The sequence below is a fragment of the Primulina huaijiensis genome, chromosome 1 (genome assembly GCF_012295235.1).
Source record: "Primulina huaijiensis isolate GDHJ02 chromosome 1, ASM1229523v2, whole genome shotgun sequence".
Classification (NCBI taxonomy): Eukaryota; Viridiplantae; Streptophyta; class Magnoliopsida; order Lamiales; family Gesneriaceae; genus Primulina; species Primulina huaijiensis.
This window is the reverse complement of record NC_133306.1, coordinates 19,588,255-19,604,064: the sequence shown is the minus strand read 5'-3', so window position 1 is coordinate 19,604,064 and position 15,810 is coordinate 19,588,255. Positions and strand designations below refer to the sequence as shown.

The 15,810-nt window shown below is 36.5% G+C and overlaps 2 protein-coding genes and 1 pseudogene across 5 annotated transcripts; 2 read left to right on the top strand and 1 right to left on the bottom strand.

The window, feature by feature from the left end:
• Window positions 1-1,544: 1,544 nt before the first annotated feature.
• Window positions 1,545-7,067, top strand: LOC140972223 (probable protein S-acyltransferase 3; annotated as a pseudogene).
• Window positions 7,068-10,191: 3,124 nt separating this feature from the next.
• On the top strand, window positions 10,192-11,216 carry LOC140958495 (probable cytochrome c oxidase subunit 5C-1). Of its 4 annotated transcripts, XM_073416218.1 has the most exons (4): window positions 10,206-10,287; window positions 10,370-10,431; window positions 10,553-10,661; window positions 10,780-11,216. In XM_073416218.1, exon 4 carries the CDS (start codon window positions 10,808-10,810, stop codon window positions 11,000-11,002), a length of 195 nt encoding a protein of 64 aa, XP_073272319.1. In that variant the 5' UTR covers window positions 10,206-10,287; window positions 10,370-10,431; window positions 10,553-10,661; window positions 10,780-10,807; the 3' UTR covers window positions 11,003-11,216. The 4 variants fall into 4 exon arrangements, with proteins under 4 accessions (XP_073272092.1, XP_073272319.1, XP_073272167.1 ...); XM_073415991.1 differs by lacking the exon at window positions 10,553-10,661 and having other exon boundaries at window positions 10,192-10,287; XM_073416066.1 differs by lacking the exon at window positions 10,553-10,661 and having other exon boundaries at window positions 10,222-10,287; window positions 10,365-10,431.
• Window positions 11,217-11,482: 266 nt separating this feature from the next.
• On the bottom strand, window positions 11,483-15,543 carry LOC140982690 (uncharacterized). Its single transcript, XM_073449341.1, has 2 exons — window positions 15,371-15,543; window positions 11,483-14,086 (listed from the first exon to the last, which is right to left on the bottom strand). Exons 1-2 carry the CDS (start codon window positions 15,375-15,377, stop codon window positions 11,997-11,999), a joined length of 2,097 nt encoding a protein of 698 aa, XP_073305442.1. The 5' UTR covers window positions 15,378-15,543; the 3' UTR covers window positions 11,483-11,996.
• Between the last annotated feature and the right edge of the window lie 267 nt (window positions 15,544-15,810).

Below are 15,810 nucleotides of genomic sequence, written 5' to 3'. Positions count from 1 at the left end.
ACTCGGTATAGTTTTCTTGAGGAAACTTGACACAAGATCTATGAGAGGACTCATGTTTATTATACCGGGGCGACTGGCTGAGGGAGAGGTAAAACTTACATCTTCATTTTCTTTTTAAAAAAACATGGTTTTGAACTTAAAATATTATTTGAATGGAAACGTCTACTTTTACTTGCCCTTTTTTGCAAAGGATCAAGAAAAGGGCCTACGAACGTAGCCACTGCACTATTCATTTTTATAGATGAAAAACTCAAAATCATAAGCACTGAATTGATTCAGAATCGGAACGGATATGGGGCTTGTACCATGTGACATTTCTGCTGATTTAACGTCTATGATTGTTGTTTGGATTAGCATCAATAGTAGCGTGAGGAGGAGCATAAGTCATTGATACTATAATAATCTTTTACATTTGTCCATACCAACAAAAAATTAAAATATAATGGTTGAAGATATCTTCAGGAAGAGAACAACCAAGACGAACTATATAATTAATAATCTTCCTTATCAATGAGCTCTCATGCGATAACAAAGACTTATATTACCGGTATACCAACTCCGTTAGTTTTCGGGTTTGATCCAAATGAAATAGGCGAATTAATCATATATCTCCCCTGCACACTAAATTGTGGTATGAAACTTGTTTGATATTTTTTTTCCCCTGGAAAGTAAGATGGTTTCGATTTCAAAAACATAACTGATGTTACAGAGCTTATGTTGACAAAACCTATTATCTAATTAAACTTTAATAAAATCTCGCATATTAGCTAACCATCAAAGCAATTAACAACCTCCTCAATTAGATCCATCTCCTTCACCCCATTCTCATATTTTCCTATAACACGCCAATTTTGGAGAACATGCATACCAATGTTTAAGAAAATAAGCCATGTCTTCTACTTCTTCCTGTATTAACATTGAGATTTGGACCTAACTCAATATCAAAAATTAGCTCAAGGGAGGATGATTGTCCAAGTTCATATATGGAACTCCTAAGAACTCTATGCAACCAATGTGAGACATCTAAACACACTTTTTATGCTCAAGAATGAACAACTGGAGCGTGAAGATATTAACGGGTGGCCCAACTATGGGTAGTCCAATACATAACGATGGGTCTGGGCTCTGATATCATGTTAAAATTAGGACTTTGATCTTACTCAACCCAAAAGCTAGCTCTCATACCATGTTATAAGATTGAGACTTGAGTCTAACTCAACCCAAGAGCTAGCTTTTGGGATTGAGTTAGGTCCAAGTCCCGTTAAGATGTTTCACATCGGTTGGATAGAGTTCTTGGGAGTTGTATATATGGACTTGAACAATCCTCCTCCTTTGAGCTAGTTTTTTGGGTGATCAAAGTCTCAGTATTAACATGGTATTAGAGCTCAATGTGTTGGACTACCCATAGTTGAATGGATCATGTGAAAGAATGAAAAGGCCAAAAATTCATTCATAACACAACTGATTATGTTACTATGATCAATGTTTTATGCTGTTCATTTTGTGATAAAACTGAATTAAATTTCCCTCTCAATGCTGATTTAATGCAGCGCAACTACCGGACTTTCATCTTGTTCGTGTCATCTTCAACGATCTTGTGCATATATGTTTTTACATTTTCTTTGTTGCATCTCCTAGAACAACCGGATCGCATTTGGACTAGCATGTCAAGGGATATCGTGTCAGTTTCTCTTATAGTCTACTGCTTCATCGCGGTGTGGTTTGTTGGTGGGATAAGAATATTCCATTTCTATCTCATCTGAACCAACCAGCTAGGTTAGCTGCTTTTCATTTGAGCACGGGGCTGAATCATTGATAATTAAATTTTCTATTGATGTTTTTGTGATAACTACAGTTGTCTGTTCCATTTTTGATAATAAGTTCTCAAAATGCCGTTTCAAGATTTAACAGATGAAATATCCATGCTATCTATACATATTGTTATTTTGTATACGTACATTCTAAAGCATCGTCTCGACAACTCACAGACAACGTATGAAAACTTCCGTTACCGTTATGATAAGAAGGAAAACCCGTACAATGGAGGGATGATCGAGAACCTAAAGGAAATCTTTTTCTCCAAGACGGTACCTTCTCTGGTAAACTTCCGGGAATGGGTGACTGAAGAAGACGACACTTTTTTAGAGTCCATAACGAAGAAATTCGGTGGTGACATGATGAAATCTAATGGGAAGATGGAGCTAGAAGCCGACGGAATTCTTGGAAAAGATGGTAAACCGCATCTTGACTATAAAAGAATCGAAGACTGTAGAATTTGCTACTGTGAAGGAAATGTTTCTGTGTATTATTCCCGCGCATAAACTTGCATATACAATTGTAGGAATATATATACAAGTAGAAAGATAGAAACGTGCTATTCCAAGTAACACTTTTATGTAGACTAACTAACACTAAACCAACTAACACTCCCCCTCAAGTTGGTGTAGATTTAAAACACCAATCTTGGATGGCAAATAGGTGTGTTGTTCCTTGCCCAAGCTCTTGGTAAAAATATCAGCAAGTTGATGACTGGTAGGAACATAAGAAGTCTTGAGCAACTTAGCTTGAATCTTTTCCCGTATCAAATGGTAATCGATTTCGATATGTTTCGTGCGTTCATGATAAATTGGATTGGCAGCAATGTGCATGGCTGCCATGTTGTCGCAATACAAAGTAGCTGGTTCTGTAATGGACACACCCATATCTCGAAGCAATCCCGTAATCCATACAATCTCACAGGATGTGATTGCCATTTCTCTGTACTCGGCTTAAGCAGATGATCGTGAAACGGTGCTTTGTTTCTTTGTTTTCCAAGATACCAACGAATCTCCTAGTTTCACACAATACCCTGTAAGTGATCTCCGAGACACTGTACATGCCGCCCAATCTGAGTCGCAATATGCGGACAAGGAAATATCACTATGAGCTGACAACAAAATACCCAAACCAGGTGTAGATTTGAGATATCGCACAACTCGAATAGCAGCATCCATATGTGACTTCTTAGGAGAATGTAAGAACTGACTGAGATTTTGCACCACATAGCAGAGGTCGGGCCTAGTAATAGTGAGATAGATCAATTTTCCCATAAGCCTTTTATAAGTATTGGAATCTGGCAGCTGGAAATCAATAGCATTTAGTGAAGTTTCTTGTTGAACAACTGAATCAAGGTCATGGCTTGTCAGCCTAAGATTTTGCTCTATAGGCGTAGCACATGGCTTTACACCACTCAATCCCATTTCAGAGATTAATTCCAGCGTGTATTTTCTTTGACATAACAATATCCCTGCATGAGATCGGGCAATCTCGATGCCTAAAAAAGAACGCAACGGCCCCAAGTCCTTGAGATGTATTCTGGAATGAAGAAAGGTTTTCAACTCCTTGATGGCAATATCATTATCACCAGTTATGATGATATCATCAACATACACAAGTAGCAAAACTATACCACCGGTAGTTTGTTTAATAAACAAAGAGTGATAACCTCCATGTTTCAAAATGCTGGAAAACTTGTGGTTCCATTGTCTTGAGGCCTGTTTTAGCCCATATAAAGACTTCTTTAACAAGCAAACTTTGGACCCCCCCTGTCTGCTATAGCCCAATGGCATATCCATATATACTTCCTCATCTAAATCTCCTTGAAGAAAGGCATTCGTGACGTCCATTTGATGCAAATTCCAGCCTCATACATCGGATAGTCACTATCTTGGCTGTGGGCGAAAATGTGTCGTGATAATCAATTCCTTGTTGTTGTTATGTAGCTTTTTGCCACGAGTCTTGCCTTGAATCTGTCCACAGTTCCATCAGGATTATGTTTGATTTTGTACACCAACTTATATCATATCGGCTTCTTATTGGCTGGAAGGTCAACAACATCCCATGTACAATTAGTTTCAAGGGCAGCAAGCTCCAAATCCATAGCTTTTCTCCACCTAGGATCAGTCATTGCTTCATGGTATTACTGGGGCTCTTTTTCAAAAGAGATAGAAGTAAAAAAACTCTGATAAGTTGGGTTAAGAATATGTAAGAGAATCTGAAATAGGATACTTTGATTTAGCTAAATGACTATGTGGCAACGTTGGACAAGTGTAATCCTTTATCCAAATCGGTGGTGTTGTGTGCCTAGATGATCTTCGAAGAGGCAAAGGTTATGGCTCAGGTGCATGAGGTTGATATGGAGAGATAGAATCATGTTCGACATCATGGTTAAAAGGAAAAACTTGTGACTGCTGTTTGGGTTCAGAAAATGGAAACACCTCCTCATGGAACATCACATCTCTAGAATAAAGTATTCAGTTAGTATCAAGATTGACTAACTTATACCCCTTTTGTGTATTAGAATATCCCAAGAACACACATGTCAATGCTCTAGGAGACAACTTATTTTGAGTGGTCAAATTGGTAGCATAACATAAGCAACCAAAAACACAGAGGTGATTGAATGAGGGAACTTTGTGAAACAAGACCTCATGAGGTGTTTTGTTTCCTAAAAGAGGAGTAGGAGTGCGGTTAATCAAATAAACGGCTGTGAAAACACAATCACTCCAAAACCTTAGTGGAACAGATGATTGAAATCTCAAAGCTCGAGCTATGTTCAAGATGTGTCTATGCTTCCGTTCTACAACACCATTTTGTTGTGGTGTATAGGGACAAGAACTCTGGTGTATGATGCCAAGAGATTGAAACAAAGCTGTGCACTCTAGCTTAAAGAAATCAGATGCATTATCAGTGCGAATAACTTTTATTGACATGCTGAATTGGTTTTGGATGAGCAAGAAAAAAAATTTTAGGATTCGTAGTACATCAAGTTTGGAGTGCATAAAAAATACCCAAGTCCCTTTAGAAAAATCATTAACTATGGTAAGAAAATATCTTTCTCCATTGTATGTTTTTGTTTTGAAGGGTCCCCAAATGTCCATGTGTAATAATTCAAAGGGGCACGAAGTTTTAGAGGTGCTTTCACGTGGAAAGCGAAGCCGGGTTTGTTTTGATTGTGGACATATAGAGCAATGAGACATAGAATCACATGCAGATATGAAGGGTAAAAGTTTCATTCGGTCAGTAGATATATGACCCAAACGTTGATTCCAAAGTGAGTCACTTACAGATGAACAAACCAATGTACTATCAAGTGTCAATGTATTACACTGTGGCTTAAAACTAGAAATAGCAAATTGAGATAATGAATGAAACCCGGAGTGTGAACTACTTGCGTTTTCCAAGTGATAAAGGCCATTCCGCTCTCTACCAATCCCCATTATCTGTCCAGTCTTGAGGTCCTGAAACATACAAAATTTGGGGTAAAATGTAACATAGCATTGATGTTCTTTGGTGAGTCTAGAAACAGAAAGTAGGTTGAATCTAAAATCAGGAATTCGTAACACTTTGCTCAGCATGATTGAATCTATAAGGGCTATGGAACCTGTTTTACTGATGGAAATCTTACTACCATTTGGCAAACCTACTGTCCGAGAGGAGTTAGCTATGGATTCAGAATTTATCAAGGTCAAAGAATCTCCTACCATGTGCTCATTGGCACTAGTGTCTATTATCCAAGGAACCTTTGTGAAATGAGATAACTAAGATGATCCTTTTTGCCCTGTACCTGTCATATTTACCATAGGTTCACTAGGAGCTTCAACTTTACATTTTTCCAGTAGCTTCAAAATTTCAGCATATTGAGCTTGACTGAAAATTGGAGTATCATGTGCTGCCTCTAATGTCACACCAGATGATTCACGTTCAACTGCATTTGCATTGAATTGTTCCATTCTATTCTTCATGAAAGTTTTCTGAGGAACACCCATACCTTGAGGCTTAAACATTTTATGTCCAGGGGGATATCCATTAAATCGATAGCAAGTAGCTCGCGTGTAATTGCAATAGTTGCATTTGAGGACCTCTTTCTGCTGTTGATCTCTGCGACTTTGACTAGAGAAAAACACTGCAGAAGCTGGGGCTTCCATAGAAGTCATGGCTCGATGAGATTCTTCTTGTGATATTATTGAAAATGCTTGTCCCACAGTTGGCAGAGGAGTCATCATGAGAATTTGGCTGCGAATTTGAATATAGCTCTCATTTAATCCCATCAGGAACTGAAGTAGTTGCTGTTGTTGATCGTGTTCAAGGTATTTTCGAGCCGTTGCACATTCACAAGAAGGCAGAGTCACCAAGGAGGAATATTCATGCCATAATTGTTTCAGGTTGCAAAAATAGACTAAAATTGTATTGTCTCATTGTGTGAGCCTTCCAATTTCTCGATGCAACGCAAAAACTCGCGATCCATTTAACTTGTCAAATTGCTCTTTTAGGTCAGACCAAACCACATATGCTTCAGTGGCGTACACGATGCCTCGAAATATATCCTTCGAAACCGTGTCGATGATCCATGATAGGACCAGAGCATTACACCTCTCCCATTGTTGTATTGTAGGAAATCCGGCGTTAGGGCGTTTGAAAGTCCCGTCGATAAATCCAATTTTATTCTTTGCGCGCAACGCTATCAACATCGCGCGACTCCATATACCATAATTCTCAGTACCGATCAACTGATCATTGACGAGATTCGTATCTGGAGTGTCCGAGGGATGTAGAAACAATGTATCATTGAAATTGGGATTCACAACCATTCCAGATTGAAAATATTCTGCTCTGTTTGATCGTGAATCCAGCGACGAACAATTTTCCGAACTCAATCTCAAGTGAATTCAGATGTGCGCTGATGATTCATCGATTTATCTGCTCTGATACCATGTAGAATTTGCTACTGTGAAGGAAATGTTTCTGTGTATTATTCCCGCGCATAAAATTGCGTATACAATTGTAGGAATATATATACAAGTAGAAAGATAGAAACGTGCTATTCTAAGTAACACTTTTATGTAGACTAACTAACACTAAACCAACTAACAAAGACAGCTTAAAGAAGGACCGAGGAGGGAAAATTGTTGACGATCCCTTTTTCTCTCCCACTGCTCAAGAAGGAGACCACGGTAGAGATGGTAATGCCAATGATGATGACAGAAAATAGCTCACAAAGAACTTCTTCCGCGGTGCTTCGGGTATAACGTAAGTTCATTCCCAGTCTTCACTAGCATCAAACTTAGAACCTTATTCCAGAAGCGAGTATTTTGTTATACTTCTTGAAGTCCAAGTTTTATCCTTCTTGCAGAACCAAACCAAGATTTTGGGACGAAAATAAATATGTATGTTGTGAATATTAGAAAAATGTATGTAATTTCTTCTCAAACTTTTGCGCCAAATTAGATGTGTCCTTGTTTTCTTCCTATGTTCTTTCCTTTTGATCATCTTATTTATTATTTTGTGATGTCGTCGTGTAAGACATTCTTTATGTCAAACTATGAACAATTGTTTAAATAGAAAACTATGAACAATTGTTTTAGTTGCTTTAGTTAAATTAGTAAATATAAATATTTAATTTATTTTAAAATGATATTTTGACACCTCATATTTGTTTCATATATTCCAAAATTTTCATATTAAAAAACTTAAATCATATTTTTGGTCATATAACTTACATGTTTTCTATTTTTGTTATGTCGGCGATTAATTCATGATTATAGTATATTAATTTGTATTTTTAAACGTTTGTGTGCTTTCACCAAAATGCTGACGTGACATCGAGCACTTTAATAATGTCTGGTATAAGATCAACAATTTTTGGTGTCATATTAGCATTACAGGGAATATGACTAAAATCGAATGAAAATGCAAATTAGTGGACAACAATAATGAATTCTCGGACATTATAGTAGCAAATTTTTTTAAAAAAATATATACAATTTAAATGACAAAATACGTAATTTTTCCCATAAATGTATCGCATATTTTAATCTCATCGACACGTTAGGTTGTTACATTTGATATTACTAAAAAAATTTAATTTTCAACTAACTCCTACACATGAGTAATTCATTTTTTAAAATTTATTTATCCATCATCCACCAATTAATCCATGAACAATTTACAAATTTATACATCTAATGCTTACAAATTTATTTGAGTGGTAAGGGAAGCCAATAGTAAAATATTTTTATTCTTTCCCCAAAGCTTACATTTCTAAATAACCATTTCGAATTCGATATTGCATGAGATAATTAATGTTGGATGTTTTTAGTTTTAAATAAACAATAGAAATATAGTTTGTTATTATTTACAATTTTAGATGTTGATCTTCGTGAAGTCAAAGTAAATTTTTGTATGGAGTATAATATGATTAATAATTTTATAGATTTATAATAGTAAATTGTGATAACGGTATTTTACCATGAATTAGTCAAGCATTTCTTTTATTGATTCATGTATGAAGTTATTTAAGAGGTAAGTCGATCATATTTTATTTCTTTTTGAGCTAGAGAAGGACCGGGTCTCGAACTTGAGATCTCGTTCCAAATTCGGGATCTTGTGCCAAATGTTTTTACACCATCGACCTGGTTTTTGTGCTTTTCAAATTAGTTAAGAAACTTTCATTTGCTCTTGTATAATTTTGTTTTTGTTTTAAATTAGGATTAATTATTGTAAGAAGTTTGGTTGGAAGGAAAATCCGCCCCTCCAATGTATGTCAACGTAGAAAATAAGGTAAATTACGGAAAAACAAATTACTAATAATAGTTCAAATTTGAGTTATAAAACATCTTTGTCAGTAGATTTGTTTTCCATAGAGAGCATATATTTTTAAAATAACAAAAAAGAATTTTTCTTATTTTGTATATGGAAAAGTGTCCTATAGTCTTTAATTGTGGACATCATGTGATTTATTTTTTAAAACCGTTATATTAACAAAGGTTTTGAAAGCCATACAGGTCGAAATAGTTATAGGTGATTTTTCATATGAGGTGTTGACGCGATTAGCCCTTATTATAAGTGATATTCAATCCAGTGAAAGAAGTGTCGGACATCGTTTTGGTGAAGTATATTTTGGTACGGTTTTACACTAAATCAAAGCCTCTGTTTATATGTGGATGAGGTGAAGCGTCACTCCATTCATTGTCATTTATCACACCTTAAAAAGATCGAAGTAAATGATTTATTTTCTTTATGATGATTAAATAAAATCTAAAAATAGTTACATACATTGTCCTTAAATCTATCTAGTTATTTAAAAATACATCATCAATACAATTGCATAAAGATTTAGAAAATTCGTGTTTTCTATGTTCGTGAGATCTCACTAATTGCAGTTTCAAATTAAATATCAATTATTAGAGGTTAGAACTCGTTCATGTATTTATTTTTCTATATATCAATTATACATTTTATATTGTGTGTATATAGATCGAATTTTAGTTCATTAAATTTCACACTTTTGTCTTACTTTTTGTGCGAGCCACCACGCATATCTACCTCATATTTAGGAATGGGAATGGATATCATGACCTGCCTACTTAGCTATCAGAGTCCAGGCGTTGGGAGCTTATTAGTCAGAAGATTGCGGGGTGGGAATATGCCAAGCCGTAGTAACCTGGATGTCTAACTTGACTTGGGAGGTCGTTCAGGAATAGATAGCACAACCTGCTTACTTGACGATTGGAATCTGAATGCCACCTTAAGTACTGGGACATACATGGCTATTAGGTACGCACCCTCAGGACTGGACCTCTCTATGTGGGTCGATGTGTGTTGAATCAGAGTAACTAATTTTGAGGTCATGATATATTTTTCAAAAAAAAAGAATTTCTGTTTTTTTTAAATTATATAAATGTTCCATCTTTATTTAATATTGGAGTAGGTCTTTCATAAGACGATCTCACGGATCTTTATTCGTGAGACGGATCAATCATATCAATATTTACAATAAAAAGTAATATATTTGACATAAAAAGTAATCCTTTTTCGTTGGTGACTCATATAGAATATTTGTTTCACAAAATTGATTCGGAAAACCGTCTTACAGGAATTTTTGTGTTAATTATTGATAACATATCATAATCGAAGCACCTAAAAAATGATGAATGAGTCTCATGTGAGACCGTCTCACAAATCCTAATATGTGAGACGAGTCAACCCTACCAATATTCACAATAAAAAGTAATACTATTAGCATAAAAAGTAGTATTTTTTCATGGATAACCCAAATAAAGATCTGTCTCACAAAATACGATCCGTGAGATCGTCTCACACAAGTTTTTGTCAAAAATGATTATATGATACTTGATGGACATAACTTGAATATTAAATAAATAGTGATGGAAACGACTCCGTTATTTCTTTGTTTCTTCGTTTAACCCCAACCTCATTGCTGATATACTATTTCGCAACCTCGTTAGGGTAAGAGACGATTACGAAGATACGATATGATCCGAATTTTTAATTCTGAAACCATTTCTCACCCTCCAATGTTTCAGTGCAGGTTCTACGGATCTAAGCGTTTTGAAATTTGATCAAAGGTTTTGAAGTTGAGCTTCATTCTGGGTATGGATTTCCGTTTCATTTTTAGATTTGTGTATTTTTGTGTGTCATAGCCCATAAACATATGTTTTCCATCCATCTTTCCTCCGTGCAGAAGTTATGGATAATTTTTCAGATGAATTAGGTGTTTGGTGCATAGAAATTAGAAACAATTGCGCAATTAAATAACAAAGAGTGTTGGTTTAGTTCAACAATATTTCACTCCTCTGGGAATGCTTTGATAATGTCTTGTGGTATGTATTTTGATGGATTTAGAATATATTTACCTCAAGTTGAAGTCTTTTCATTTCTGTATATCCCTCTGACATTATGTTTCTGAAATGACAAAAGTTTTGTGTTGTGTGAAATCAGGGTTTGTACACCTCTATTAGCAAGTTAAATGGCTGGCTCAAGGGTTGCTCATGTCACTCTGAAAGGACCAAGCGTGGTGAAGGAGATACTCATAGCAGCTGCACTCGGCCTCGCTGCAGGCAGTTTATGGAAGATGCACCACTGGAACGAGCAAAGAAAAACAAGGGCATTCTATGACTTACTGGATAAAGGCGAGGTCACTGTTGTTGCTGCAGAAGAGTAAAACTTCTGCAGTTTTTCTTGGTTAATGGTGGTCAGAATCTTCATTGCTTTGGCTCTTTGATCAGAATTGGGCTTGTTTAGTTTGGATTTCATGACAATAATTGCAGACCATATATTCTATCTCCTGCATGTATAGTTTTCTGGTCTCTGTTATGTTGGAAAGATTTAAGATGCCAATGCTTTCAACTATTACAATTGAATATATGCTTGCTGAATGTTCCTGGATGTTTGAATATAGACATTCATTGGCATGGCAGAGCACGCAGCAATGCTATGCTAATTTCTTTTATCCAGATTAACTTGCTATAAAACTTCCATGAGAACGATTTATGTTATTTGAAAATCACTAACACTTTTTTTTTCAATAAGATTGGGTAAAAATCCAAGAGGGGTTGTGGAGTATAAAAGTCAGTAGCATATAAAATAGAGGAACTGAAACATGACTCTCAATAAAACATGACATTAGCCTACGAAAGTACAGTATCCACAACACAAATCGCACTAATCAAACAATCTGAACACCACCATTCTTTACAAGTGTTGAAGACATTAAAACATCGACGCTATTGTCAAACAATTTTCTTCCAAATGATAATTGATCTCTTTTTCATGTATGTAGCTGAATGAATTATGATTTTAAAATAAATCCAAAAATGATTAAATACACACTTATCATTCATCTGCATACATGAAGTGAAACACAAAAGTAAACTGGAGGCATCGACTGATACGCAACCACCTTTACATGCAACGAAATTGCGATTCTCCAACAAGGTGCATAAACAGAAACCATCAACGACGCTACAAACCCTTTTCGTCTCACCACCAGTGCTAATAAACTCGTGAACCTTGGATTTTCTACAAAAGCCTAATACCACGAACTGCCCAATCTCCAAACCATAACATCCCAAATACTTTAAATTCGAAACGCCCTAAACCGAAAAATTTTCCTGAAACGGGGAGCAGACTAGCCAGTGTAATGCAAGGACAAAATCCTAACAAGACGACTCCACTTCCTTTCCATTATCATCGTCACGAATATGTCTTTTTAATCTTCTTAGCCAGATTTCATAGTCCACAGGATAGGGTGTTCCACAAAGGCTATCGACATAATCTGCAAATGCTTTCAAGACCGCGGAGATGTCACCAAGCTTCTGCTGAATCACCCTCCTAGACCAAGAAATTTCTCTCCATTGTAGCGCGCCTTCCACAGAATCCAGAATGGGTAAATCCCCACCAGATGAAAAATATAGCATGTATACCAGGCTCTCTGCATCAGAAGCAGAACACAACTTCCCCTCTTGAAGAGCAGAAGTAGACGAGAAATGAAGATTCAGTGGTGGGCGGTCTCTATCTTCTAAAATGGCATGCCCCCAACCTATAAGAACGTAATAACATTGCCCGATGCTAGATTTCACACATATTATATTTTCAGGTCTTACGTCTCCATGCCGAATTCCAGCTGAAGAGGCAGAAGATAGGGCTGACAAACAATCATGACAACATCTAATGGCCTCATCCGGGCCAAACTGGTTTGCTCTCACCATGTCGGGAATGGTCATGCCAACTGGACTGGTCACTAAGACGGGAATCCCACACCATGGGTACTCACAGTTACGGCCTGACCTCTGCTTATGACACTGACCAGGATGAACAACCCGACCAGATGCATTTAGACGGGGAATATACTTACTTGACAAACCTTTTTGTTTCATAACACTCAACACTTTAGTCTGCCTCTGAACCTGGTACCATAATTCCATACCCTCTAATGCCGGCTCAAGGTGAGAAGGGTGTGAACCAACATACAGGAACAGATTCTTCCCCGGATTTTCAACAGAAGACACGAAATAAAACACAATGTCCCCATCATTCAGAACTTTGTGTATCTGATAACCATTTTGCCGGCTTGAATCTTCTATCAACAAAATGGATCCAACTTCTAGCTCCACCGTTTTTCTGGGATCCATCTTAGTGGCTTCTTTTTGAAATTCTACAATTTCAGGAGAAGAAGGGCGATGCTGGAAACGAAGCAAACGATTACCATCAACATTTGTGTCCCTCAACTGCCTTTCGGCTCTCCTTGTTTGAAGACGGGAACTGTGGTCCGCAGCTAAATCTTCAACTGTGTTCTTAGGCATTCCACAATATTGAGTTAAAGAATGAAATGTAGCATAAAGAACTTGTAAAGCGCCAATATCGCTCCAATTAGCATTTCCAAGCTTGTTCCAGATCTTTTCAATTGGGGATATTGTTATTTGTGAATGATCTTTGATCCAAGCGGCAGCAGATTCATAGACACTATCAAGATCCAAGTCCAACTTATTCAGATCCCCCTCAACTTTAACAACTCCACCATATTGAGAATCAGCAAGAAGTATGAAAATTGAGTTATGATTCAGAGGCCTATGCGACTTGCTGATACTTCTAGCAAGCAATACACGAAGAGCAAAGAACAAAGCTTCACCTATAATAGAAAGTTGGGGCTCGTAGTTGCCGTCCATTGAAGTAAGACTTCCAATATCAGGCCTTAGCAGAGCTAATTCAACAATATCGTCCCACTTCCCTTGAGGATGTCTCGGGTTCTTCAGCATTATAGCCGAGGCACACAACCCCTTAAGCTTACCTTTAGAAATAGCCTTTTCTGCTTGGTAAAATCTCGAGTTCCCACCATATAATGAGGAAACATAGAAAGGCATTTGATCATTCTCATGACCCCAGAAAGCTTCCCACAAGCCGTTCACACTTGCATGCAGGAAGTCCTCAAAAGCAAGATAAGCTGTCGATTCAACAGAATTTGATATCGGTGCATTTATAGCACTAGGCATCCTAATTAGTTGCTGAAAGGGTACCCCTTCTAATGCATAATCAAATTTTTGCAAGTCTACCAACTCAAAAGGAACATCAAAGGCAGGTGGCACACCATTTTCCGTTATATCCTCAAACCAGTCTATAAGATTTGCATTTAAGCTTTCACTGTTAACAAATCTACGAAGAAACTCCTTCCTATCATGAGTCCTATCCCCTGATGAAATACTCAATTTCTGTGTAGCAGAATCCACCGAATCTTGATCGGGTGATACACCTGTAAATAAAATTGTTAATTTCTAATCATTAACTTTACTTGAGGATGAGTTTAAATTTGAAATGAAACTGAACAGATTATGAAAATAATTCAAATAGACAGAACTGTCTTATGGATAGGCCAGAGGGACAAGTCATTTCAAAGAGAACAGTGCAAGTCCAACGTATTTACCTATTGGCACAACTAGACTAATAAACTGACAAGAAAATATAAATGTAGTTTTGGAAGTTGCAAGGGAACTATGCAGAGTTTGTCTGCATGAATATTATAAATTCATTAGCAGATTGCCCTGAACCCTGTATTTCTTTGATTGATCCTGTGTCCTTAGAACTTTTACCATTTTGCTGAATCTTAAGCATTATTAATGAATCTGTATATTCTATAAACTATGCATCAAGATTACGACTCAGAACTAAAACCCAATAAAACCTTACGATCATCAAGGCAAATATAAATGGAAAGCATTTTTTTCGACCTAGCAGGCATCACACTCTCATATTTATGCACTCGTAGTAAAAGTCAGGCCTTTCCAAATATAATTCTACGCAGCTGCACCAAATACATGGATGCACACTTCACTCTTACTCATACATCAATAAAATTATGCACATTCTAGTATAGAAATCTTCATAGGTTTAGAAGCAGAACTTGTCACATGTTTTGTACAATCCTTCGCCTGTATGTATGTATCAGGAAAAGTGAAAAATCGAACATCCACACACTCTGAAGGACCAAGACTTTTTTCTTCTACAATCCTTGGTTCCCATAATCACATTGGATCCAGACTAATCCAGACTCCGGTCGGCTTGAACAAATTATGAGGAGCTTTCCTGAGGTCAATGGTTCATTCGCAATAAACGAAACTCAAACCTTGACAACTGACCTCCTCGCTACTTGGCCGGCCAAGTTAGGACCAGCAAATTTAATCGACAATGAACTCAATTTACTCGAGAGACATTACCCATAAATTTTCATCCACTGGGCAACTTCCCCACCATCACGAACTAAATAATCTGATGAAAATCGAGAAAATTTCACCATGCACATAAGCACCAACTAATAAAAAAACGGAGCCCGATTAAACTATGAATATAAAATAACAAAAAAGAAAGAAAAACCTACAGTAAGAAACCCACAACTAATTCCAGGGATATGATCCGAAAGATATGGCACAATCAAGTCAGAATTCAGTCAACCCAACGTCATCCAACTTCAAAGCTCAACCATTTCTTAAGAAGTAAAATTAGGGTTCAGATAACAGAGAAATCTGAAATGCAATTATACCTTCCATGGTTCAATTTTCTTCTAGATCGTTGACATCAGCAATTCTGTAACAATCCCATCTCTCTCTCTCTCTCGCTATCTATGTATGTATATGTAATGTGCTCAGATGCATCAGTAACATGAGAGAAGCGTGTCCTATGATTTCTTTCCATCCTCTTTGGTCGTCAAAAGAATATATTTATTTAAAACGAATCGACACGATTCACATTTAAATTTAAAAATTACATTTAAGCATCAATTCTATTGATTATATCATATTTGACGAATTGAATGTTTAATGGTTTTCGGGTACAGGATTAACCAAAGTCAAAGAGTTTTATAATCGTAGAAGATATTTTTATTTTTTTAATTAAATCATAAATCTAACTTGTTGGACTAAAAATAAATATAATATCAGTGCATTGACGCACGTGTTTGTATAATATTTTTATGATTCATTT